The sequence below is a fragment of the Eriocheir sinensis genome, chromosome 10 (genome assembly GCF_024679095.1).
Source record: "Eriocheir sinensis breed Jianghai 21 chromosome 10, ASM2467909v1, whole genome shotgun sequence".
Classification (NCBI taxonomy): Eukaryota; Metazoa; Arthropoda; class Malacostraca; order Decapoda; family Varunidae; genus Eriocheir; species Eriocheir sinensis.
Genome location: NC_066518.1, coordinates 6,488,768 through 6,516,034, shown reverse-complemented (window position 1 = coordinate 6,516,034; position 27,267 = coordinate 6,488,768). Strand labels below are relative to the sequence as shown.

At 44.4% G+C, this 27,267-nt stretch overlaps 1 protein-coding gene across 3 annotated transcripts in view; it reads right to left on the bottom strand.

Annotated features, from left to right (window-relative positions):
• The window catches only part of LOC126996509 (inactive dipeptidyl peptidase 10-like), a 77,354-nt gene that overhangs the window by 26,989 nt on the left and 23,098 nt on the right, over window positions 1–27,267 (bottom strand). For 2 of the 3 annotated variants that reach the window (XM_050857038.1, XM_050857040.1), the window contains exons 4-9: window positions 24,074–24,168; window positions 22,593–22,667; window positions 13,022–13,074; window positions 2,120–2,334; window positions 310–467; window positions 10–134 (exon numbers count right to left, since the gene is read on the bottom strand). In XM_050857038.1, coding sequence (XP_050712995.1) covers window positions 10–134; window positions 310–467; window positions 2,120–2,334; window positions 13,022–13,074; window positions 22,593–22,667; window positions 24,074–24,168 — 721 coding nt within the window. The remainder of the gene's footprint in view (window positions 1–9; window positions 135–309; window positions 468–2,119; window positions 2,335–13,021; window positions 13,075–22,592; window positions 22,668–24,073; window positions 24,169–27,267) is intronic. The other variant, XM_050857039.1, reaches the window with a different exon arrangement.

Here is a 27,267-nt window from a genome sequence, read left to right as displayed (position 1 = left end):
CACACAAACCACACTGCGGAGTGCACTAACTGGTCTTTGACCACGTTCGGCGGCTTGAGGTCACGCGGCATGATTGGCCTCAGGCTAGTGAGATCAATCACCCACAGCGTGACCTTCGGGTTCTCCTGGCCGGGCTGCAAAGAAAACAGGCGTTAGCACCGCCGACCTCAGCACCTGACGGAGTGTGTGTGTCAGTGTGGCAGACATCACAGTGCTACCCCACCCCGCCCCGCCTGACGCCCACGGCCTCCACTGTGCTAGAGCGGTAAGGGCGGCAGGGGCGAGGGTTGGGGAGAGGCGGCGGCTTACCTTTGGGTATCTGAGGTTGTACATGGTCGGGTACTGTTGGTGGGCGCCGTAGTGCGGGACGGCCACCGTCCCCACCAGCGTGTCGTTGAGCGAGGCATAGGCCAGCTTGGTGCCGTCAGGGGAGAACCAGAGGGCGCTGTTGCTGTCCAGGATCTCCTCTGCAGGGGTGAGGATGGGAGGCATTACTAACCTGACGCTCAAGTGAGAAAGAATCAAAGGATGACGATCAGGCGGAGCAAGGTGTAAGGAGGCAATCAGGGAGAGAGGGAAGGACGAGGAATTATAAAGAGGAAGGGGAGAGAGTGAATGAACGAGAGGGAGATAGGAAGGGGAAAGAAAGGGAGAAAAACAGGGAGTGGGGGAATGAAAGGAGAATCAGAATTAGGGTCGGGGTGGGGGGGGAGAGAGAGAGAGAGAGAGAGAGAGAGAGAGAGAGAGAGAGAGAGAGAGAGAGAGAGAGAGAGAGAGAGAGAGAGAGAGAGAGAGAGAGAGAGAGAGAGAGAGAGAGAGAGAGAGAGAGAGAGAGCACGAAGATGGATGGCCAGACTTCGATTAAATTACCGGGACTTGATCATTACTGAACCGGCGGTAATTACGACTGTGTGTGTGTGTGTGTGTGTGTGTGTGTGTGTTCCAGTCTTGGTAATTCACTCTTCTGCCTTGTCTGCCAAAACTCAACCTTAAGATTATTTTAACACCATTATACCACTCGGTCTATCCAGGGCAGCTCCTCTAACCCACACGCCACCTATCGCCACCTATCGCCATTTATCGCCACCTATCGCCATTTATCGCCACCTATCGCCATCTATCGCCACCTATCGCCATCTATCGCCACCTATCGCCACCTATCGCCATTTATCGCCACCTATCGCCATTTATCGCCACCTATCGCCATCTATCGCCACCTATCGCCACTCGGTCTATCCAGGGCAGCTCGTCTAACCCAAACGCCATTTATTCTCACTATCGAAATGGCACTCTCCTCCTGACTGCAAAGCCTGATCCATTAATTCACCACTCTATTAGTAAACCGTATCTTGCTAATGTCTTGGTTGTCTTAATTCATCTAACTTAAACCCATTTCTCCTAAACTTGTCAATGAGGGCGAGGATGTGAACGCCTTGCTTGGGTATGCCTGTTTGTGCGTGTGAATGTGGACCAACACTTTCCTTTATACATTTTTTTTTTTGCAGCAGAGGAGACAGTGCAAGGGCGTAAAAAAAAAAGACACAATGATGAAAAAAAAAAGCCCGCTACTTACTGCTCCTGATGTGTTCTTGTGCATAATATATGTTTGTGTGGTGTATGTTATTACCCTCAGATCAACACCAACTATCGTATTCTTGAGTTTATGTATGTGTGATGTATGTACCTTTAGACCAAAGCATACTTTCGTACATGTATTCTTATGTATATGTGTATGTGTGTTGTCTGACACTATGTATACCATCGGACCAGCGCCTACCCAAGCACATGAATTACTGTATATATGTGTACGTGTGGTGTCTGTCACTACCCTAAGACCAACATCTACCCAAGTAAATGAATTCTTGTATGTTATGCGTATATTTGGGCTGTTTGTCATTCTTAAGTATTTTGGCGCCCAAGCACATACACTTAACAAGGCATTCATAGGATTTGTGGGCATTTCCAGGGGTAGTTTTATGACCCCGGTGGTAGTTTGACAAAGTTTCTGCACCATGAGCGTGAGGAAACACTCTTTTTTGGCCTTTAGATATGATATATGTGAGGGAAGGGAACGTTTAGAAATACCGACCTGTGTCATTTCCCTCACAGCGACACCTACCCTCGTACACCCAGTCCGGCACGCCGTTGTAGATGAGGCCAGGTTTGCCGGTGTTGGTGAGGCGGTGCACCGTGTCCTTGTCCACCGTGGGCCGGTACACGATGTTGTAGTGGTCATCCACCATGATGATGGCGGTGCTGCGCGGCGCCCAGCGGGCCAGCAGCAGCGGCGGGTGGCCTCGGTCCTCCGGCGACGGCGACAGCTTGGCATGGTTCCTGGAGGAGGGGAGGCAGGAGGTTAACCCTTTGACTGCGGATTTCCTATAAGAAGACATCACCAAGCTACAGGAGTGGAGCAAAAAGTGGCTGCTACAATTCAATGAAGAAAAATGTGAAGTCCTGCACCTTGGGAGGGGAAATCCAGCACACCAATACCACATGGGAAACACTCCACTATCCACCACAGAACCAGAGAAAGACCTGGGAGCATATGTTACCAGGCTACCAGTGAAGGCGAAATCCGTGCCAATCGCAGCAGACGGGTTGAGTGGTGGAGGAGAGAGGGTGGTGTATGGAGGAGGAGGTCGAAGATGATGATGGTAAGGAGGAAGAGTATGAGGAGAATAGGGATAGGCAGGAGGTTAAGTGGTGGAGGCCAGACAGTGGTGTATGGAGGAGGAGGTCGAAGGTGATGATGCTAAGGAGGAAGAGTATGAGGAGAATAGGGAGAGGCAGGAGGTTAATGAGTGGAGAGGAGATGGTGGTGTATGGAGGGGAAGGGGGAGGAGGAGGAAGAAGAGGAAGTCGAAGGGGATAATGATGATAAGGAGGAGGGGAATGAGGAGTATAAGAAGAGGATTTTAATTGATGGAGACGAGATGATGGTGTTTAGAAGAGAAGAAGGAGGAGGAGGAGGAGGAGGAGGTCGAAGGAGATAAGAAGTAGAGATAAACAGGAGTATGCGATCGAAAAGATGATAATAATGAGCTTGAAAATGAGGGGAAGAATAAATGCACAAGGAGAAAGAAGAGGAAGAGAAGGAGGTGGAGGAGAAAGAAGATATGGAGGCAGAAGAAGAGGTAAAGGAAGAGGAGGAAGAGTAGGAGGAGGAGGTATTGGTGGATTGACATTTATTGGAAGTGGCAGGCACGAGTGGGGTTATTGGCAGACTTTGGAGGAGGAGGAGGAGGAGGAGGAGAAGGGGAATGGAGGATGAAGAAAAAGAGAGATGGGAAGAGAAGGATGGCAGAGAGAGGAATGAGGGGCGTAGGAAGAGGTGGAGGAAGAGGAGAAGGAGGATGAGGAGAAAGAGGACGAGGAGGAGAAGGAGAATAATGGCATAGGAAAAGGAGTAGGAGTGGATAGTGAGAGATTGTAATGAGTTGAGAGAGTAGGAGAAGGGAAGGAAGAGAAGGGGGTGAGAGAGAAAAGGAGGAGGAGGAGAAGAGATGAAATACAGAGAAGTTCGAAGAGAAGAGAAGAGAAGAGAAGAGGGAAGGAGGGAGAGATAGATGAATGAGGAGAACGGTAAGGAAATTGAATAACGGAGAGAGAGAGAGAGAGAGAGAGAGAGAGAGAGAGAGAGAGAGAGAGAGAGAGAGAGAGAGAGAGAGAGAGAGAGAGAGAGAGAGAGAGAGAGAGAGAGAGAGAGAGAGAGAGAGAGAGAGAGAGAGAGAGAGAGAGAGAGAGAGAGAGAGAGAGAGAGAGAGAAATTCCTCCACATGTTTCTTTTACCGCAATATGGATTATGTGTGTTAAAAATGCATGTTGAAGTCTGCACACACACACACACACACACACACACACACACACACACACACACACACACACACAATAAGAATAGAAATAAGAAGAAAAAGAAAAGCAAAAAGACGTTGAAAAAAAAAAAAACATGACCATCGACTGAGAGACCATAAAAAAGTTCAATTGATTACATTAATAAAAGACTCATTGACTGAAGCGATAATGACGTCACCAGCTCCCCAAGGCATCCTGAAAGCTCATTGGTCCTTGTGCAGTGACGTCACGCTTGCTTACAGAGGGGACGACGGTGATTGGTGGAGGGTTTGATGACGCAATAAGGAGGTCGTTCGTGATTGGTTGGCGACGTGAAGGGCAATAGTGAATGAATAATGGAGGAGAAATATTTTGTTGAAGGCGATAAGGGAGAGGGAGGGGTGGGAGGAGAGAGAGAGAGAGAGAGAGAGAGAGAGAGAGAGAGAGAGAGAGAGAGAGAGAGAGAGAGAGAGAGAGAGAGAGAGAGAGAGAGAGAGAGAGAGAGAGAGAGAGAGAGATAGAGAGAGAGAGAGAGAGAGAGAGAGAGAGAGAGAGAGAGAGAGAGAGAGAGAGAGAGAGAGAGAGAGAGAGAGAGAGAGAGAGAGAGAGAGAGAGAGAGAGGAGAATAAATATAATTAAAAGAAATAAATGCATAAAAGGAGGAGAAGGGAAGTAGGGGAATATGAAGATAAAGGAGGGAGGAGAGTAAGGGAGAAAGGAAAGGAGGGGAGAAAAGGTGGAAGAAGGAAAGGGAGAGGGGAGACTAAGGAAGGAAGGGAAGGAGGGGAGGAGGGAAGAGAAGGAAAGAGGGAAGGAGAAAGGGAATGAAAGGAGGGAAGGAATGAGAAATAAAAATCACAAATATAGGAAATAAAAAGTTCCCACAAACAACAACAACAACAAAACAAATTCCTGTCCAACGGAACTTCAAGAGAGGGAGAAACAGCAAAAAAAAAAGACGAGGGAGGAAATCAAAATAAAAACGGAGAATAGAGGAACGAGGAAATGGGAGAGAACAGAAAAATAGAAAGTCCCACAGCACAGGCATGGAGAATTGATAGGGCGTGTATGAATAGGGTGGTGGTAGTAGTAGTAGTAGTAGTAGTAGTGGTATTATTATTATTATTATTATTATTATTATTATTAGTGGTAGTAGTAGTAGAAGTGATAATAGTAGTAGTAGTAGTAGTAATAGTAGTAGTAGTAGTAGTAGTAGTAGTAGTAGTAGTTGTAGAGTACATGGGTGGAGGTATCATTTATGTTGTAGTAGTAGTAGTAGTAGTAGTAGTAGTAGCAGCAGTAATAGTAGTAGTAGTAGTAGTAGTAGTAGTAGTAGTAGTAATAGTAGCAATTCGTGTGATAATACATAATATATTGCTAGTTTAAATGCTTCATATCCCCTCTAGTAGAACCCATTATTTTGCTTCTCTACGCTCATGGAATAACCTAAACCCTTATTACTTTTTTAGCTAAACAGACTATTAAATAAACGTTCAGGTAAACAAATAATGCCCCCTAAATACGTTAATCCCTCAGCGTATGACATGATAAAATACACAAGTAATAAAGAAAAAAGATCTGCTTCAACTCCGCGGGTGTCTTGAAGCGCCCTGAAAAGCTTTGGTCGTGGGCGGGAGACACTAACCCTGCATTAACCCTATGCGATAAGACCGGCGAACACGTAAACATCAACCAATGACCTCTGACCCGACACTCTCTCTCTCTCTCTCTCTCTCTGAATGGCGGTATCACTCTTAATAATCATCTTATGTTATCAAGTTAATGGCGCTTTCTAGCACGTCTTTCTGGCGCTGCTGTAACACGACTGACCTTTCCCGAACAATTTTTAGATGCAAGTTAGCGGAGTCCACCTGTCCCGTGACCTCAGTACGCACGCACGCACGCTACCACATGCACAAAGACAGACAGACACACACACACACACACACACACACACACACAGAAAGATATACACAGACACACACACGACCCGTAATGATATGGTGTGTGTGTGTGTGTGTGTGTGTGTGTGTGTGTGTGTGTGTCTATCCCGCTGGTCCTTATCCTCTTCCTCCTCCTCGTCGACCCCATTATCACTCTCAGTTCAGGTTCGTGTCTGACAACTGCCATCTCCTCCTCCTCCTCCTCCTCCTCCTCCAACTCCTCCTCCTTTTCATTATCCTCATCATCACTGTAATAAAAATCTCCTTGCCCACCCACACACTCATTCCCAGACATGCCACCAATACACTCCCCAATACACTCCCTCACTCTGGAACACGACTTGGCATGCTCCACCAACTTCCCGCAGCCACGGGCAATATTGGCGTCCCTTGGTCTCGCATCAGCAACTAGGTCATTGAGAATATACATCGATGATCAACTTTAGCGGCAACACACTCCTAGGAATTGTCACTCGTCTATGTGGCTCAGTTATGGATCACTCGCAACCACAGCATGTAGGCCATTGAGAATATACATCGAGGATCAACTTCAGCGGCACACACTCCTAGGCATTGTCACTCGTCGATGTGGCTCAGTTATGGATCACTGGTATGCATGTTATGAGTCTCGGTTGGGATTTAGGTCGGTGTTAAAAGGCACTTTCAACTCTCACATCAACTATTTCTAAAGGTCAAAGAGGGGACCAATCGGGTTCTAATAAGTGTTTCTTTAGGTTCACGGCACAAAAGAACTGTCAAACTACCACCAGGGCCATAAAACTACTCCTGAAAATGCCCAAAACTCCCAGGAAAGCCTTGTCAAATAGGTGGAACTGGGCGCCGAAATGTTTTAAAATACGCCCCTATCTAAAGGTCAAAGAGGGGGTCAATCGGGTTCTAATAAGTGTTTCTTCAGGTTCACGGCACAGAAGAAGGGCCAAACTGCCACCAGGGCCATAAAACTACTCCTGGAAATGCCCAGACTCCTACGAAAGCCTTGTCAAATAGATGAACTTGGGCGCCGAAATGTTTTGAAATACGGCCCTATCTAAAGGTCAAAGAGGGGATCAATCGGGTTCTAATAAGTGTTTCTTCAGGTTCACGGCACAGAAGAAGGGTCGAACTACCACCAAGGCCATAAAACTACTCCTGGAAATGCCCAAACTCCTACGAAAGCCTTGTCAAATAGGTGAACTTGGGCGACGAAATGTTTAGTAATACTGCCTTTAGCCCGTAATTTTAACCGCCTCGTCACTCCAGTTCGCCTGCTTGAAATGACTCTCGTAGAAGTAACTGGACTTTTCATGGACTGTTTTGTGATTGAGTGACAGTTTTACACGACTCAAGCATCTGGAACGGAAAAACTACCAATCAGAACCCGGCTAATCTTCTCTGTGGTCTTGAGAAATCGTCGTAATGGGAGAGATGTGTCAAAATATGGGCCTTAAAGAACTCTGGCTGGTCGTCACAAAGTCTCTAGTGATGATCAAGGAAAGCTCGTATCACTAAAGGCATCGATCGGGGTCGTCAGGTTATCCTCTGCTCTGTGATAAGACGAGACGAGTATACAGCAAAGGGGCCTGGACGGAGTTTTGGGAGGCAGTCGCTGGATATCACTATCTGTCTTCTTTTAGTGATAACCTCGCCGTGCCCTTATTATGAGAGGTCAGTCGGGTCATTCTCTGCCCTATAATACGACGGGTAATCACAAACTGTCTCTCTTTCGTGATAACCTCTCAAAGTCCATATTACGAGAAGCATAAAGTTATTCTCTGCTCAATAATACACCGATGAGGAAGCTTCTTATAGGTTTTATGTCCCTTTTTAATGATGATCCTACGAAGCTGTTATTACTAAAGGCTATGTTTCCTCAGGTCATTGTTTCTTTTATAATACAACGCGTAACCAAGGTCTTGCATGTCTTAATCTATTTTCCTAGTGATGATTCAGCGAGGTTCTTGTTTTTCAGGCTTCATTGTCAACTCAGGTTAATCTTTGTCTACTCATGTCGTTCTCAGTTCTGTGATGAGGCGAGAAACAAAGGTCTGACATGTCTAAATCTGTCTTTCAAGTGGTAACGTGACGTAGTTCTTGTCACTAAAACTTGCAATGTCTCCACAGGTCCTTATTAGTCTATTCAGCTTGCTCCTAGTTCTACGATACGACGAGAAACCAAGATCTTACACGTCTAAAAATCTTTCCGACGGTGATCTATCGACGTCCCTGTTACTAAAGCTTTCACTCTCTTGTTGTATCGCCGTCGCTGTCTCTTCTACAGTTGCGGTTAGTCCTACAATACAAAGAGGAAGCAAGGTCTTATAAAACCGTCCAAGTCTTAGGGTCATATTTTTAAACACTTCGGCGCCCAAGCTTACATATCTAACAAGGCTTTCACAAGAGTTTGGGCCATTTCCTTGAGTAATTTTATGACCCTGGTGGTAGTTTGACCCTTCTTCTGTACCATGAACCTAAAAAAGTCACTCATTAGAATCCGATTGATCTCCTTTTCGGCCTTTGGAAGTATGTGATATGAGGGATGGAGGTGTCTCACAATACTGCCCTTAGGTTGATGCGCTCACCCCTTACACCAACTATTTCCAAAGGCCGAAAAGGAAGTTAATCGAGTTCTAATGAGTGTTTTTGTAGGTTCATGGTACAGGAGAAGGGTCAAACTACCACCAGGGTTATTAAACTACCCCTGGAAAGGCCCACAACTCCCATGAAACCCTTGTCAAATATGTGTGCTTGGGCGAGGAAGTGTTTAACAATCCGGCCCTTAGTCCCTTGACACAGCTTGGCAACCGCACCAAACCCGTGTCGGCCGCGTCCAGAGGTCAGACCAATCTCCCCGCCGCCTTCATGACAGGACCCGCCACTGCAGCGTTGCCAGACTGTCGTACTCAGCTTCTTATATTTACCGACTTCCGACCCCAAAACTGTCTCCTGGGCCCCAATAACGAGATCCATTCATAGTTGTCGTTAAAATAGTTAATTCCTGATGTTTCCTGGCAATAGTTAGGCGTCAGAAACCGGTAAATACTATGCTCTGTGTACGATAATCTGGCAATGGTGTCCGCCAGTCTTATGGGCTTCAACGCTATGCTATTCCGGGCGGACCAAGACCTTACCGCCCCGCCACACGCACACGTTACCATGCCGGCCTCGAACATTGGGTCTTTCATGTGCCTCAGCCTCCGTCCCTCGTAAACAGAACGTGATGTTGCCCTCCGTCTCCCTCCCCTGATTCCGGAGTTATGGGAAGAAGTTTATCATTTGTTGTTATTTACTTTGATTGATGTTTGGAATCTGATCAACTTTCTTTCCCGCCACCATAGTGCTATTCTCTTCTATATACGGGACATTTATACTTAATTATCTATCTTAGGTGTGTAGGGATTCCAGACTTTCTAACTTGTATTGTATTTGTATTGTTTCGGTTTTGCATATTACACTACTACTACAACTACTACAATAACCACTACTACTAATACTACTACTACTACTACTACTACTACAGCTATTATTACTACTACTACTACAACAACATCTACTAACTACAACGACTACTACTACTACTACTACTACTACTACTACTACTACTATTACTACTATCTTTACCCTCACATAAGCAATAGTAAACAGGTGGCGAATCTAATATACCGTAAATTTATGTATAGGAAAATGATAGGAAAGCGATGGCAAAAGTAATGACGGGGTTAAGTTACTCTTCCTATCGTCGTCACCCGTTCACTACCATCATCACCACCACCTCCTTCTGCGCCAGCGACCTCAGTGCCCTCCTTCACTCCTCGTTTCTGTGTCTCTCTGTCTCCCCCTTGTGACTTTGCTGGTGTTAGTTCATTAATTAAACAACACACATGGGAGAGCACACACACACACACACACACACACACACACACACACACACACACACACACACACACACACACACACACACACACACACACACACACGCAAATGAAAACTAAATCATAAGTGCACGAAGTATATAAAAAAAAAAATAAGGAACTTCAACGTAAAAAAATATGACAAAATTAGGGACGAACAAGCTTGATTAGATCCTGCAATAGAGAGGACAGGTGTATACAGGTAACAACACACACACACACACACACACACACACACACACACACACACACACACACACACACACACACACACACACACACACACATACACAAACGACTCTCTCCAATTTGCATCTGAGAGCAGTTCCCGAGGCTTGCAATGAGGCCAGCACACGCAACACTCACATAAACAAAACTCCGCGACATGCACGTGAGAGGTGTGCAAAGCTGCCTCGACTCCACCTGTCCTCACCTGCTTCCTCACGTGCCTCCTTGGGTTATGTGAAGCTTGCGTGATGGATGTGTGTTTTGCTTTTTATTACTTGTTTGTGTGGCGCTTTGTTTCCTGTTTGTCTGTGTGTCTATTTCTCTCTGTGTGTTTGCTTGTGTGTCTGTCTGTCTATCTATCTTGCTACCTGTCTCTCTCTGCATAATTTTTCCCTGTTTTTTATTTCTCCTTTTCAATCCTTCCACTCGCTTCTTCCCTCTTTCCTATCTCCTTTCTCTCCGTGTGTTTACTTGTGTGTCTGCCTGTCTGTCTGTCTGTCTGTCTGTCTATCTCTCTATCTATCTACCTCACTGTCTCTCTCTGCATAACTTTTCCCTGCATTTTATTTCTCCTTTTCAATCACTCCACTCGCTTCTTTCCTCTTTCCTATCTCCTTTCTCTTCGTGTCTGTCTGTCTATCTGTCTGACTCTCTCTCTACATGACTTTTTTCTTCTTTTAATTTCTCCTTTTCAATCGTATCTTTCCTCTTACTTTTCATTTTTAACTTTCCTAACTCCTTACTTTCCCGGTCTGTCTGTGTGTCTGTCTGTCTCTCTACATAGCTTAATATTTCCTCTTCTTGTTCCTCCTTTCCAATCGTATTTTTTCTTTAAATTCTACTTTTTTTTTCTTTTCTGCCTCTTTCCTTTTTCAATCTGTCACTCTGTTTGTCTGTCTGACTCTCTCTCTACATAACTTTTTATTTTATTTCTCCTCTTACTATTCTTTATTATCTTTTCTTCCTCCTCCTGTGTCTGTCTGTGTGTCTGTCTGTCTCTCTACATACCTTAATATTTCCTCTTCTTATTCCTCCTTTCCAATCGTATTTTTTCTTAAAATTTTACTTTTTTTTATCTTTTCTACCCCTTTCCTTTTTCTATGTCACTTTGTTTATGTCTGACTCACTCTCTACATAACTTTATTTTCTATTTTTCCTCTTAATATTCCTCTTTTATCTTTCCTTCCTCCTCCTGTGTTTCTGTCTGTGTGTCTGTCTGTCTCTCTGCATACCTTAATATTTCCTCTTCTTATTCCTCCTTTCTAATCGTATTTTTTCTTTAAATTTTACTCTGTATTCATCTTTTCTGCCTCTTTCCTTTTTCTATCTGTCCCTGTTTATCTGTCTGACTCTCTCTCTCTCTACATGACTTTTTTATATTTTTCCTCTTAATATTCCTCTTTTATCTTTCCTTCCTCCTCCTGTGTGTCTGTCTGTGTGTCTCTCTCGCCGGAAATCAGGCCAATACTCTCCATCACTGCCATAACCACGTTGCTATTCACGTCGCTAGAATCCATTTGTCACCTGACGCCTCCCCCACTCCCTCTCACACTCTCACACTTACACACACACACACACACACACACACACACACACACACACACACACACACACACACACACTTCCTAAACGGTTGGTACTTTGGTGTTTGTCGGTCTGTTTGTCTGTTAGTTTGCCTGTCTGTCTGCATATCTCTCTGTTTCTGTCTTTTGGATGTGGTCAGGTTAGGTGAGGTGAGGTGAGGTGAGGTTAGGTTAGGTTAGGTGAGGTGAGTGGAGGTCAAGTAAGGCTAGGTTAGATCTAGTTAGCTGAGGTTCTATTAGGTTTGGTTAAGTTAGGTTAGATTCACAGTCAGGTGTCTAGTTAGGAAAGGTTCTATTACATTTGCTTGGGGTTAGGATAGGTTCAGAGTCTGTTAAGTCAAGTTAGGTGGGGTAAGGTGGGTAAGGTAAGTTAGGTAAGATAAGTTCTGAGTCGGTCAAGTCAAGTCAGGTGAGGTAAGGTAGGTAAGGTAGGTTAGGTAAGTTAGGTTCAGAGTCAGTTAAGGCAAGTTAGGTGAGGTAAGGTAGATAAGGTGGGTTAGGTAAGTTAGGTTCTGAGTCAGTTAAGTTAGGTGAGGTAAGGGGTACGTAAGGAAGGTGAGGTTAGGTAAGTTAGGTTCTGAGTCGGTTAAGTCCCGTTAGCTGAGGTTCTATTAGGTCAGGAAGGGGATCTATGCGTTACAATAGCAAAGACGGGAGATAAACTAAGGGTAAGCTTCTACACAGGGAGAATATACGTTGCTAATCATATAGGGAGCGTCTCTTTATTTAGTATACGTTAATGAACCGATGTACAGAAGAGGAGGAAGAAAAAGCAGAGACAGGAGGAGGTGGAGGAGAAGGAGGAGGCGAAAGGGGAAGAGAAGGAGGTGGAAAGGTCACTCAATGCAGGTTCAGTTTATCCTCTCTTCTCTTTTCTTGTGTTGTCTTAATACTGCGGCAAGCTATAAAAGGAGGAGGAGGAGCAGGAGCAGGAGGAGGAGGAGGAGGAGAGAGAGAGAGAGAGAGAGAGAGAGAGAGAGAGAGAGAGAGAGAGAGAGAGAGAGAGAGAGAGAGAGAGAGAGAGAGAGAGAGAGAGAGAGAGAGACACACACACACACACACACACACAAACAGACAAAAAAAATAGCGTTGGAATCAATTTTAACAGCACCACCTTTAGAAACGTTCCACCGAGGTCATTTAGGTGGTCAGGTAAGGCCAGGTGAAGTCAGGTGAGGTCACGGGAACTCAGGTGTGAAATGAGACGCCAGGTAATTAAATGGCAAAGGGAGAAGAGGGGAGAGAAAAGGTGGGGAGGTGAAGTAGATAGGGGAAGTGAGTGTAAGAGAGGGAAGTCATGAGGCAGAAGAGGTAGATGATGACAGAATGAAGGAAAAGAAGGAGAGGAGGACAATGAGGGTGAATGTGTACAGAAGAAAAAAATGATGGAGTGAAAGAAAGGAAAATGTAAGAGGTAAAAAAATGAAGAGAAGTGTCCAGTTATTAAGCAGAATATGATGTGGTTAATGATGGCTAATGATGATGGTGATAATGAAGGGAAGGACGCCACTGAGGGTATACTTACTGTGTCTGGCAGTTGTAGATGTAGTACTTGGCCTTGAAGGAGTAGCGGAACACCTGTGCGGGAGAGAAGAGAGGCTGATTAGTGAGTGGCAGGTGAGGGCTATCGAGACCTTGATTACCTAGAACAATATTATCTCACTCATAAGGGGAATAAGCTGATGGAACTAAGGACACACGTATGAGAACAGTAAGAACGCATGACCAATATACTTTCTCTCTTAAGTAGATGGAAGATGAAGAAATTGACCTATCTTTCGACCACTCCTCTAACTCTTTTTAGGAGAAGTGACTAGCGGGCTTTTTTTTTCATATTTGTTTCCTTTTTTTATTTCCTTGAACTGACTCCTTTGCTGTAAAAAAAGAGGAAAAAAAAAGAAAAGGAGAAACTTAAGAGATACAAACTAAATGATCTTAGAGTGCCGAGAACATTGAGGACGTAAGACCAATATACTTTCCTCTCCATCGTAAGAGGAAAGCATCGTGAAAGAATCGAGGAAGACAAAGATAAGACTGAAAGATGATGACTGAAAACTCTTACAGATATGAGAACTGTAAGAATGCAAAAACAATATACCTTCTTTGAGGCCTTTGAGGGAATCGAGGAAGACAAAGATAAGACTGAAAGATGATGACTGAAAACTCTTACAGATATGAGAACTGTAAGAATGCAAAAACAATATACCTTCTTTGAGGCCTTGATATTTTTTTAGCCCTAACTGAAAGAGTGAACAGTGAAAGTAAGGCAGAACACAGACATACACTCACAAAATAAAGGGAAATAAATAGACGGACAGGTAGACAGACAGAGAGATAGACCGCTACCTCCCATATAGCGGCCTTAATACAGGTGAGGCTGCGCTAATGACGTGCCCAGGTGACGTGAGTTAGTGTAATGGCGAGAGGTAATGGACGCCGCGCCGGGAGCCCTCCAGTGGACGTGCCGGAAAGCGACCTGAGTTGATGATGACGATGATGACTACTACTACCACTACTACAACTACTACTACTACTACTACTACTACTACTACTACTACTACAACTACTACTACTATTACCACTACTACTACTACTACTACTACTACTACTACTATAACTACTACTACTACTACCACTATCAACTACTTTTTCTCTTCCGTCCCTTTCATTGACAGTCCCTTCCCATCATTTCCATTTCCTTCTCTTCCTTTCTCTTCCCGTCTCTTCCTCACCTTCCCTTTTTTAGTCCCTTTCTCTGCCTTCTCTTTCTTTTTCTTCATTTACTTGTCCTTCCTTTCCTTTCTTTTCCTTCCATCCTCTTCCCTTTCTCTCTGTCCCTTCCCGTCCCTTCAGAGGTTAGGTCACGAGAGGTCAAGAGATGGAGAGAGGTCAGAGACTCCTTCCTCCCCTTCCTTCCCCTTCCTCCTCCTCCCCTTTCTCTTCCCTTCCTTTCCTTTCCCTTCCGCCATCCCCCTTTAGAAGGTCCACAAGAGCGTAACACAACACCCAAGACAAACATTTCTCCTCCCTCAATGCTCTCCTACCCTCCCTTCCCCTCCCTTCCTCTCTTTTTCTCTCCTCTTCCTCATTCATTTTCCTCTGTTTTCTCCTCTACTCTCTCTCTCTCTCTCTCTCTCTCTCTCTCTCTCTCTCTCTCTCTCTCTCTCTCTCTCTCTCTCTCTCTCTCTCTCTCTTTTTTTATCTTCCTATCTAACTCTTCCTCCCCTCCTCCCTTTCTTCTTTTCTGTTTAAACTCCTTCATTAGTGTTCTTCATCCTTTCTCCTTTCTCATTCTCCCTCTGTAAAAGATGGTAATTTTCCTCCATCTTTATCTTCGTCTTCCTCCTCCTCCTTCTCTTCCTTTTTTTTCTCCTCATTTTCTCTATCAATTTATTTTTCTTTGTTTTCTTCTTTTCTTCGTTTTTCAGCTTGAATTTCTTTTCCTTCTTTTTTTTCCTGAGTCTTGTCCTCCTCTCTCTCTCTCTCTCTCTCTCTCTCTCTCTCTCTCTCTCTCTCTCTCTCTCTCTCTCTCTCTCTCTCTCTCTCTCTCTCTCTCTCTCTCTCTCTCTCTCTCTCTCTCACTCTCCTTTTCATCTTTTTCTTCTTCTTCTTCTTCTTCTTCTTTTTAATCTTCTTTTCTATTCTCTCTCTCTCTCTCTCTCTCTCTCTCTCTCTCTCTCTCTCTCTCTCTCTCTGGTTCTATCTTTATCACCATCTATTTGCGTCCCTACTCCTTAAGTCTTCCCTTCTAGCTCCGTTTTTTTCCCCTTGACGCATGAACTGATAAGAATGAGTTTATTAATGAAAATGCTTGAGTGTTGCATGCTTGGAGACGCTAATGCATACTTGTGAAGGAAGGGGAAAGGTGGAAGATGGGAAGGAGAAGGTAGGGAGGCAAGAGGTAGAGGAGGAGGAGGAGGAGGAGGAGGAGGAGGAGGAGGATAGAAAGATGAAAATAATAATAATAACGGAAATAATAATAATAATAATAGTAATAATAATAATAATAGTATATAATAATAATAATAATAAAGAGAAGAAGAAGAAGGAGGCGAAAGAAGATGATGAAGAAGAAGAAGACGGAGAAGAAGAAAAAGAAGATGATGAAGAAGAAAAGAAGAAAGGAAGAAGAACAAGAAAAAGAAGAAAGAAAGAAGAAGAAAAATAAAAAAGAAGAAAGGAAGAAGAAGAAGAAGAAGAAGAAGAAGGAAGAAAAAGAAGATGAAATATTGAAGGTGGAAGAAATAAGAAAAAAAAAAGAAAAGAAAAACGAAGAGAAAATCATAATTCAAACAGTATAATGAAAACACATAATTTATACAGAATAGCTTTTTTGTGTGTAAGAGTTATGGCATACCTCACTACTTCCTTCCCTTTCCTTTCTCTCTCTCTCTATCTTTCTCTTTCTCTCCCTCTCCTTCCCGTGCCACATTCCAGTCCTTCAGAAAGCGTCCATTATATATTTTTTCCTTTATTCCTTTATTCCTTTTCTTATTCCCTCATTCTTTCTTTCTAGTAACGTCTTGCTTTCTATTAACTTCTTTTCTTTCGTTCTTTCGTTTCGTCAGCCTATCTTTCCTTTCTTCCTTTCTTTCTTTTTTCCTGTCATTCTTTTTATCTTTGCCTTTTTCATCCTTCTTCTTTCTTGCAGTGGTCTTTATTTTCCCTTTTCTTCTATTTTCTCCTACTCCTTCTTTCGTTCTTTTATTCTTCATTTCTATCAACGACTCCCTTTCTTCATGTTCGCTTCTTTATCTTTCCTTCATTTCTTCATTTTATCTTTCCTCTTCTCTTTCTTTCTTTCTTTCTCTCTACTAACGGCTCACTTTCTTTTTAACTCTTTTCTTTCTTTCAATTCTTCAATCTGTCTTTCATTTCTTTCTCCCCTCATTCTTTCTTTCTTCCCCTCATTCATTATTCCTCTCTTTTGGCAGCGGCCCATTCTTCATATGATTCCCTCGGGGCGGCCTTTCCTTCCTCCCCACTTCCTGATTTCAATTTCTCCGTTTTCTTTGCCCTAATGAAGAAAGTTCTTAAGACCAGTCAAATGAGAGACGCCGTGGAGGAGGAGGAGGAGGAGTAGGAGGAGGAGGAGGAGGAGCTAGGCGGATTATCATAAGTGGTGGAATGGCTCGCTGGCTGAACGTTTGTTGCGTCTGTGTGTGGATCAGCCTTCGAGTCCCTTTCCTTGTTACTTGAATAGCCCAGAAGAAGTGTGGATGACTGTGATGAGTGGATGCGTTAGTGAATAAAAGGATGTGAAGTGGATAATGTGTTGGGAAAGTAGAGGAAGAAGTGGAGTTAGAGATGTGGTGAAGTGGGTGGACTTTGAATTGTGGAACGGAAGATGAGTTGGTGGAAGGGATTAATGAGTGATGTGGAATGGATAATGTAATGGGATAGTGGTGGATAAAGTGGGTGAGGAGATGTGGAAGGGAAGATATTAGTGTTAGGTGGAATGGAAAATGAGGTGGTGGACGGGTAGAGTGGAGGATGTGGAGTGGAAAGTGGGATGGAATAGAGGTGGATGGAGTGGGTATAGAGAGGTGGAAGAGAAGATAATAGTGTTAGGTGGATTTTAAAAAGTGGAATGGAAAATGAGGTGGTGGAAATGTAGAGTGGAGGATGTGGAGTGGAAAGTGGGATGGAATAGAGGTGGATGGGGTGGGTATAGAGAGGTGGAAGAGAAGAAAATAGTGTTAGGTGGATTTTGCAGTATGGAATGGAAGATGAGGTAGTGGAAGGGGAGAGTGGATGATATGGACTGAGAGGTATGGTGGCTGATGGTGGATGATGTGGATTTAGAAGAGCGGTGGAAGGGAAGGTGGATGGAGTGTGTTAAGAGCTATGTGTGTCTGTCTATCTGTTTATTTGGCTCATTCTCTACCCCCCACCTTCATGCCCTTTTTATCAACCCCTCATCATTACCATCATCACTGTCATCATTATCGTCATCATCCCTAAAGCCCCAAAGCTCAACCTCATGCCATCATCATTCATCACATTATTATCATTATTATATTTCGCTTAAACGTTTTTCCCTCACCAGCTGGCTCATCAACGTTCCACCTACACTGTATCCACGCACGCAGCACCAGCAAAAGCTCACCCTGATGCAGCCTTACCTTTAAATTATACCCCATAAAAGGTAATGTATTTTAACCCACCGTGAGAAAAATAATATAATCCACCAGAGGGAAAAAAAAATACCTCCCGCTCCCACACACACAAACAGTATTCTCACCCCCGGAAGGTAAAAGAAGAAAACAGCTGACTACAGAAAAAGTATATATAAGAATTAAAAGGCGATAATAAAAGTAAAATAAAGGGTAATATATATTCTAACGCGCTGCAAGGAAAACAATCTAATACACACACACAAAAAAAAGAAGTATTCTCACTCACCCACGAAAAGTAAAAGAAGAAAACATCTGATCCCAAAGAAGTATATATAAAAAGAAGATGATAATAACATACGTAAAATAAAAGGTAACATATGCTAACCAACCGTAAGAAAAATAAACTAACTCACACACCCACAGAAAAATAAACAATAATAAAAATAAATGAAACAAAATAAAATAAACTGTCTTCTAAGAAACGCCACAGAACTAAAAGAAGAAAAAACACATAAACCAGAAAAAAAGTACAGAATAATTTAACCAATTTTTGTAAATCGTCCGGGTTAAAAAGTAATAACTCGCGAATGCAAATTACCTTCACGGAAAATTAATTACGACCCCAACGATTCAGGTGTGTGTGTGTGTGTGTGTGTGTGTTGGGGGGGGGGGCGGCTGACCTGGCAGAGAGCAGCATATAACACTCTCGCCTGTATATATATATGGGTCAGGGTAGCATGGGTATGGTGGACAAGGTGCTAGATAGATTCGATGATCGTATATCTAAATGCAAATATATATAAACTGACTGACTGACTCTGCTACGACTTTTTAGCTTAGCGTGACACGAACATATAATTAACGTAGTATATCGAACGGGTTATTATGACATACGCCTTGCAGCCTCCTGGACCTTAATAATCTGATATACATATACATAATCATGGGCCGTTGCTGTATTAAGGCAGATAATTAATGAAACTAAATGGAAAATAAACCGATGACATAACTTCCCTAATTTCCTGAGATAAAAGGACGGGTAATTAAAGAGAGAGAGAGAGAGACAAACAAATAGAGAAAAGACAAACAAACAGACTGAAACAGATAGAAACAAACAAACACACACACACACACACACACACACACACACACACACACACACACACACACACACACACACACAGAATAAAAGAAGAGAGAAAGAAAGGAAGGCGTATAAAAAAAATAAAACTTGTATATCCTCGAAAAGCTACACACGAAGGCTGAAACAAGTTGGTTCTTTTGATCTTCCTCGCCGGCCGGGGCAACGCTAACTTCACGGATTTGCCTGAGCCAGCCCGAATGATGACCTAATCCATGCTTGCTTCGGCAGGTGGTGGGGGGGCGGTGGAGGGGGGTCGGTGAGGGGCGGGCGGCAGGGTTGAAGGGTGGTGGAATGGGTGGGAGGAAAGGAGAGGGTGAGGAGGAGGAGAGGTGGATGGAAGGATACAAGGGAGGTAAAGGAGGAGGATAGGTTGGTAGGAGGAAAGAAGGGAAGTAGAGGAGGAGGGAAGATGGCTGGGAGGAGAAAAGGGAGGTAAAGGAGGTCGGTGAGTAGACAGATTTGCGGGTGGAAGGGAGGAAGGATTGGGAAATTTGTGGAAGGTTAGTGGAGTTGATGAAAGGGAATGAATGAGCGGTGGAAGAGTGACAGAGAAAGGTTGTGGTTAAGCAGATGGGTGGATGGCAGGGTAAGAAAAGCCAGGTGGAGGGGTGGAAGTGATGTGGATGGTATAGAATATGTATGGGGGAGGAGAGGAGTCGGTGGATGTGAGTAGGGGGGTGGAATGGGAATAGAGGTGCTAGAGGAGAGAGGTGGAGAGGTGGGTGGGGTAGGGAGACGTATGTTAGGGATATGGAGAGAGGAAAAGGATGATGATGGAGGAAATAAAGACATAAGGGGAGATGGAATTGAGAGGAATAGGGTGAAAGGTATGAGGGAGACAAGTAGAGGGTAGATGAGGTAGGTGGATGTGGAGTGCAAGATGGTGGGGGTAGAAGGCAGGCAGGAGGAGTTACGGAGGAGGGAAAGGTGGGGAGACAGACAGGATGGGCAAGGGGAGGGGAGGTAGAAGGGGCAGTGGGATAAGGGTGGTGGTGGGCAGGAGGAAGGGTGTGTATGCCATAGTATGCTCAAACAATGTGTTCCTCTGGCACCTGGGCGTCATTTGTCAAGCCTCTCCTGATTGGATGGATCTCTCTATCGCTCTCATGGAGGTTGTCTGTCAGTTGCACATACTCTCGTGCTACATGTTTCTGTATTATTTGTCTCATCTCACACCTTATACGAGATAAACAACTTAGTAACAGCAGGGATTGTAGAACTTGTATATGTTAAAAAATCAGTAAAGAAGAAAGTACAGAAATTATGACGAGTATAAGTGAAATAACAGCTCCGAAATGTTATATCACTTTAACATTTCATTATCATTAGCAAGAGTTATTGAATTAGTACTAAATTAATACATTTCGTTTAATAAAGAGAGGTTGAGGGAGCGACTCAGAAGCTAAACTACGTGTGTGAGTAATGTAAACGTGACTGGTTGTGTCCGTAGAGTTTTCCGCGTCCCTGCCTAGGTAACGCTCCGCACCTAACACATTTTTTGTCTTTGGGCATTGAAAAGCTGGTGTTAATCTGGTGGAAATCTTGTTGAAAACCCTTCTGCTAATCTGTCTCCTAATGCTAAATGTGGCTAGAGATTCCCCGAGACATTGAATTATTGAAATAAATGTCATTGTATAAAAGAATTTGTCACGTAAGATGTGAGCTTGACAGACAAACTCCATGAATGCAAGAGAGGAATCCAACCCATCATTAGAGGCGTGAGGTTGGAGGTTATTAGGCAAGTGTGGAGTACAGGTGAAGGACAGGAAACGAGGTTGTGGTGAGACGGGAGGCGTGGAGGAAAAGGAGGGAGGGAAGGAGGGAAGGAGGTAGATAGGGATGAAGGAAGGGAGGGAGAAGAAAGGAAGAGAATGAGGGAGGAAGGGAGGGAAGACGGGACGAGGAGAGGAGTAATTTCTTGGGCAACATTTCCGAGGTTAAGAAGAAAAAAAGTTAGGAGCAGAAAACCATTACACGAGATACACCGATGACGGAAGGAAAGCAGCAAAAAGAAAGGAAGAAAGGCCGCTACTGGTTAAGGCGCCGGGGAAGAAAGTGTATTGCAACCCCTCGATTAGACGTTTAACTTTGATAAGCTGTGAGTGTCCCTTAATATCCTCCTAGGCATGGTGACGTCACGCACAGTTGGGAAAATTCTTTTGAGATGTTTTACCACCGCAAGTTTTATCACGGCAATATTTCTAGCGCGTTTCCGAGAACATATCAGGCTTTGGGCACACTCACAAGGACTTAGATAAACCCTTGTGTCTTGGCCTGGGTTTATCAAAGTTCCTAAGTCCTTGTGAGTGTGCCCAAGGCCTGATATGTTCTCGCAAACGCGCTGGAAATCTTGCCGTGATAAAACTTGGGGTGAAAAAACAGTCCCACAAATTTTTCCCAGCTGTGCGTGACGTCACCATGCCTAGGAAGATATTTAAGAACACTCAAAGCCACAATGATTCATCCCGGCCCAGGAAATTAATGAGAGGAGGAGGAGGAGGAGGAGGAGGAGGAGGAGGAGGAGGAGGAGGAGGAGGAGGAGAAAGAGGAGGAGGAGGAGGGGGAGGAGGAGGAGAAAGACCCAATGAGAAGATGCCCACTGATACTGTTGGAACTGATATCAAGGGCACTGCGTAGGAAGGAAGAGCTTGTGATATGAACGTAAGGGAAGAGGAGTTTGAGTTGGTACAAAAAAATAAGGGATTGACTTTTGAATTTTCTTCCTCTTTCCTTTTCTCGTTTTTCTCGTCTTCCTTCTCCACTTATTTTTCACCATTTGTTTTTCTCACTAATCCTTCACTTCCTTCTTCTTTTTCATCATCACGAAACTTACTAAGGCATCTTCTCATTGGGTCTTTCTCCTCCTCCTCCACCTCCTCCTCCTCCTCCTCCTCATTTTCCACCATCTTCATGCAACCCACTAAGTCGACGTTCAATCAGCATCGAAGTCGAGGTTCTGTTTGATCTTCAGGAGTCAATCGAAACCAGACGCCCCGCCGAGGCTCCGCGGGGATAAAATTACCGAGGAATAATGATGACAAATGCATGAGAGAAGCGGAGAGGTGAGGACACGATGGTGGGGGGGAAGAGAGAGGAAGTGTGGGGAAGGGGAAGGAGGGAGATGGGGATGAGGAAGGAAGGAGAAGGGGAAGAGACACATCCTCCCCCCACTCCCACCCCCCACACACTACTAGGTAAATACACACATGAAAACACACATACACTCATCCTCCACTCCATTTTGCCTTCCTTTACCTTCTCTTTTCATTTTTCTCCTCCCCGCGTGGCAAGTTTCCTCCCCCTCCCCTCTCCCTCTTTTATTTTATCTACCACTCCTCCCTCCCTCTCTCTCTCTCTCTCTCTCCCTTTCTCGTCCTCCTTTACTCTTCTCCGCTAGTTTCTTTCTCTTTCCACCTGTCTTTTTTTTTTTTTACTCTCATTCTCCACTCTTCCTTCTGCACCTGTTATCTCATACTTACTTCTCTCTCTCTCTCTCTCTCTCTCTCTCTCTCTCTCTCTCTCTCTCTCTCTCTCTCTCTCTCTCTCTCTCTCTCTCTCTCTCTCTCTCTCTCTCTCTCTCTCTCTTCACCTACCTCCCTCTCTCTCTCTCTCTCTCTCTCTCTCTCTCTCTCTCTCTCTCTCTCTCTCTCTCTCTCTCTCTCTCTCTCTCTCTCTCTCATATCATCATCATCATCATCATCATAACACATGTGACCTGCCGCGTGGAAAGATGTTCCCGATTCACGCGTAGAAAGTAAAGCAGGTCGCTATTTTGGTCCGCAACTGTACACACAAACACACGTACAAACACCAACAAATACACACACACGTACCTTCTCCACGTGTTCAGCCAGCAGGACGTATTGCAGGTCAGGGGAGGCGCTGAAGTGAGCCACATTGAGCTGCCTCTGTAGGGGCGAGAAGGAAAGGAGAAATGAGTTGGTGAGAAAAACTTGACAACGTGATAAAGAAAGAGATGAAGAGAAACGTGCATCAAGAGAAATAAAAATGCAAAGATATAGAAAAAAACAGAATGGAAAAGAGGAGAATGACAGATGAGTTAGCAGAGGAAATTTAACAACTGATAAAAAGTTAGAGATGAAGAAAATTAAAGACAGTTTTTGCTCTTCATCATGTAAATAGTAAAGGAAAAAAGAGAAGGAGGGATGAGTTAACCAAAGAAACTGAACAAAGTGATAAAGAGAGAGATGAAGAGTATTAAGAGACGGACGAGTTAGTGGGACAGTTCTTACATCTAATCATTAAGTAGAAAGAAAAGGAAGAAAAGGAAAGATGAGTTAGCGAGTGAATACCGTGCTAAAAAAAAGTCAAAGATGAAGAGAATTTAGGAATGGGCGAGTGAACGAGACAATTTTTATTCTTCATCGTGTAAATAGAAAAAGAAAGAGGAAAAGGGGGGATGGGAGCAATAAAACCTTGACAACGGGATAAAAAATAAATAAACAGATGAAGAGAATTAAGGAACGGGCGAATGAACGAGATAATTTTTTATTCTTCATCGTGTAAATAGAAATGGAAAGAAGAAAAGGAGGGATGAGAACAATAAAAACTTGACAACGGGATGAAAAAAACCAGTTAGAGATAAAGAGAATTAAGAAATAGACGAATCAGTGAGACAATTTTAACACAGTATCATGTAAAGAGAATGGAAAAGAGGAAAAGGACAGTTGAGTTAGCAAGAGAACCTTAACAACAAGATACAAAGCAGTTAGTAATGAAGCCAATTAAGAGACGGCCGAGTGAATGAGAATTTTGACACCTTATACAAATAAAAAGAGAAAAAGGAAAAAGTTTGGAAAGTTTGGTTTAGTCGGCGCAACATCTATGGTCATATGCCGGAGAGAGACAGAAGAGGAAGGAATTATAGGAGAAGGGAACAGACCCCAGGAGACAGGACACAACCCCCGATTAATACCTAGTACCCATTCACTGCTGGGTGGACAGGGGCGTAGGGTATCAGAAAAGCCGCCCAAATTTTTCTACTCCGCCCGGGAATCGAACCTGGTTCTCCCGGTTGTGAGCAGAAAAAGGACAGATGAATGAGCGAGAAACCGTCATAACAATTAGGGATGTAGAGAGTTAAGGTGCGGACAAGTCAGTGGGACAAGCTGACATCTTACACGTTAATATGGAGAAAAAAAGGAACGAATTAGCTAAATATACTATACTAAGCAATGAAACAATTAGACAGAGGAAAGCTGAGAAATACAGGTTACTACAGAAGAGAGAATGTAGAGTGAGAAAGAAGAAGAGCAAAAACAACACTTGAAAAACGAAGGAAGGGAGTACTTACGAAGGTGATGTTGGACACGAGGACTCTGGAGGTAAGCGTCTCTGCGTCGAAGACCGAGAGACCGCCGGCCGGGTCCTTGTACACGAGCTTGTTGTCTGCGGGAGGCGAGGAGACAAGAGTAAGTGTTAGCACATAGGCTCGTAAAACGGTCGATCTCGTGTTGAAGTAGATCCTCCCCAAAACTATCCCACCGCTGCCACCATTGTATATTTGTCTGAAAGGTTGGCAAATACTACCACTACTCCTACTACTACTACTACTACTACTACTACCACTCCTTCTCCTCCTATTACTACTACTATTACAACTGCAACTACTTCTACTACTACAAATACTCCTGCTACTACTACTACTACAACTACTACTACTACTACTACTACTGCTACTACTACTGCTGACTCCCACCGCTGCCATCATCGTTTATTTATTTGTCTTAGAGATTGCCAAGTACTTCCATATCTCCTCCTTTTCTTCCTCCTCCTACAACTACAGCTGCTACTACTACTACTACTACTACTACTACTACTGCAGCAACAGAATAACCTTTAACGTTCCCCCTCTCTGTTCATATTATTCCATCTCTCCCTCTCTCCCCTCTTCTTTTTCTCTCTTCCTTTCCCTACAGCACCTCTTGCCTCAACTCATTCCTCTCTCTGATTCCCCTCGCTTCCTCCCCTTCCTTTTCCTCCTCCACTCGCATAACAACACTCGTACCACCCTTCCCCTTATTCCACTACAAGTCTGCCTCTCCATCCATATAGTGTAAAGCGTTGTAATAGCTCTCCACACCCCTATCCACAACACTCCATACCCTCCCTCCACCTCTCCCTCCCCCAAACCCTCCAAACACCCCATATACAAACAGAATGAACCACTTGCTCTCTCTCTCTCTCTCTCTCTCTCTCTCTCTCTCTCTCTCTCTCTCTCTCTCTCTCTCTCTCTCTCTCTCTCTCTCTCTCTCTCTCTCTCTCTCTCTCTCTCTCTCTCTCTCTCTCTCTCTCTCTCTCTCTCTCTCTCTCTCTCCACCTATTCACCATTTTTTTCTCCTCCCTCCTTTCTCTCCACCTCCGTTCTCTCCACCAGTAGTTTACATTGATTTCAACTCCACTTTTTCTCTTCCACCAAGGCGCCTTCTCTTCTCCACCACAATCTAGCCACCACACTCTCTTCCTCTTCCTCTTCCACTTTCTTTGTTATATTTTCCTACGATGACGGAAATTTTAGTTGAGTTATCCTCCGTTTTGTGCCTACTTCCCCCCCCACCCCCCGCCATTACCACAATCATAACCACTTTCCCCCTTACGTCACTTTCCTTCACTGTTGCCACCACCACCACCACCACCACCACTCTTTCACTGCACTTCACTCCTCTTCAAAACTACTAAGCCACCGTCACCACCATCACCACCACCATCCCTAGTCTATTTACTCTCTCACATCACTTGTTTTCCCTTCAGAAGTATATTGGAACCACCACCACTACTACCCCCCCCCCCCCCTTCCGCCACCACCACCACCACTACCACCACCCCGCTCTCCGTCAAGGTATTATCAGAAGGGGTAAACAGTAGGGACACCCGCAGAGCCACCTGGCGGACTCCGGGTAAACAAGTCCCACTATAGCCTCCAGTCTCCTACGCGCCTTAGCTGGGCATAAGGCAAACAGGGGAAGGGAGGAAGGCCGATTACGGGCGTGTGGTAATAATAGTCCCCAAGAACCCAGAGACAAGACGGAGGAGAAAGGAAAGAAAGAGGTATAGGGGAGAAAGAGGGTGTGGGAGTGGATAAAAGGGAGTGTATGGGAGAGAGAGAAAGAGGATGAGGGTGAAAGAGAGGGAGGGAGGGAGAGAGGGGGAGAGAGAGAGAGAGAGAGAGAGAGAGAGAGAGAGAGAGTAGTAGTAGTAGTTGAAATAGTATAAACAGAATTAACGGTGTGTGTGTGGGGAGGTTGTAGGTGGAATAGTCTCTCTCTCTCTCTCTCTCTCTCTCTCTCTCTCTCTCTCTCTCTCTCTCTCTCTCTCTCTCTCTCTCTCTCTCTCTCTCTCTCTCTCTCTCTCTCTCTCTCTCTCTCTCTCTCTCTCTCTCTCTCTCTCTCTCTCTCTCTCTCATTATTCACTAAGCTTGTCTATTTTTAAACCTGTCTCTTCGTTTGACCTCATCACCACAATCACCCACACCACCACCACCACCACCACCACCACTGTATACTACGACCACCACTGTTACCACCGTCTTAACACTATCACCACCACCACTACTTATATTGTTGCCGGTATGGTATTGGTGGTGGTGGTGGTAATAGTAGTGGTGGTGGTGATGGTGGTGGTGATGGTGGTGACATTCCCGAGCAGTTCCGCGGCTGATGAAAAATGAACAGTGACCTTCAGGGATCAATAGCGGTGGAAGAAGTGGTATGCCATTGCTAGCCACTGCATAACCTCTACTACTACTACTACTACTACTACTACTACTTTCACTACTACTATTACTACTACTACTACTACTGCCACCTTCATTTTTTTCTAAGTACCATCTATACTATTACTGCTGCTACTGTTTCTACTATTACTATTCCTACTATTGCTATCTTTTCGTTGTGCTATTCTTACTGGTACTACTTTTATTACTACTGCTATTACTACCGCTCCTCCTCTTCCTGATAGTTAACAAGCATACAACCATCTCATCCCCTCAGCGAACCAGCCACTCACCCACAAGCCCCGTAAGCCATCAACCTGCAGTCCTGCCATATATCTCAGCCAGCCAGCCAGTCAGACTAAGCCAACCAACCTGTCGACCTCCACTTCTCTCCCCTCCCCCCCTCCTCCCCTCCTGCGCCCCCTCTGCACCCCCCTGTCAGCCGTAATCACGCCCAACGTCTCACCAATACTGCCATCGTTATTTACTTCGATACTTTCCTACTCAATATTCTCTCCCACTCTCCTCCTCTCCCACTCTCCTCCTCTCCTTACTCTCCCTTCTCCTCCTCCTCCTCCCCTATCGCCATCTACCTCGCTAACAAACTACTACTGCTCCTGTCTCCTCTCCCTCTTTCTCCCCCTTACTGCTGCACCTACTCCTGCTACTGTTGCTGCTGCTGATGTTGATGATGTTGATGATGGTGTTACTGCTGGTGGTGGTTTGGGTGCTTCTATCGTATCTGTTGTTGTGTTATTGTTGATACCACACCGATA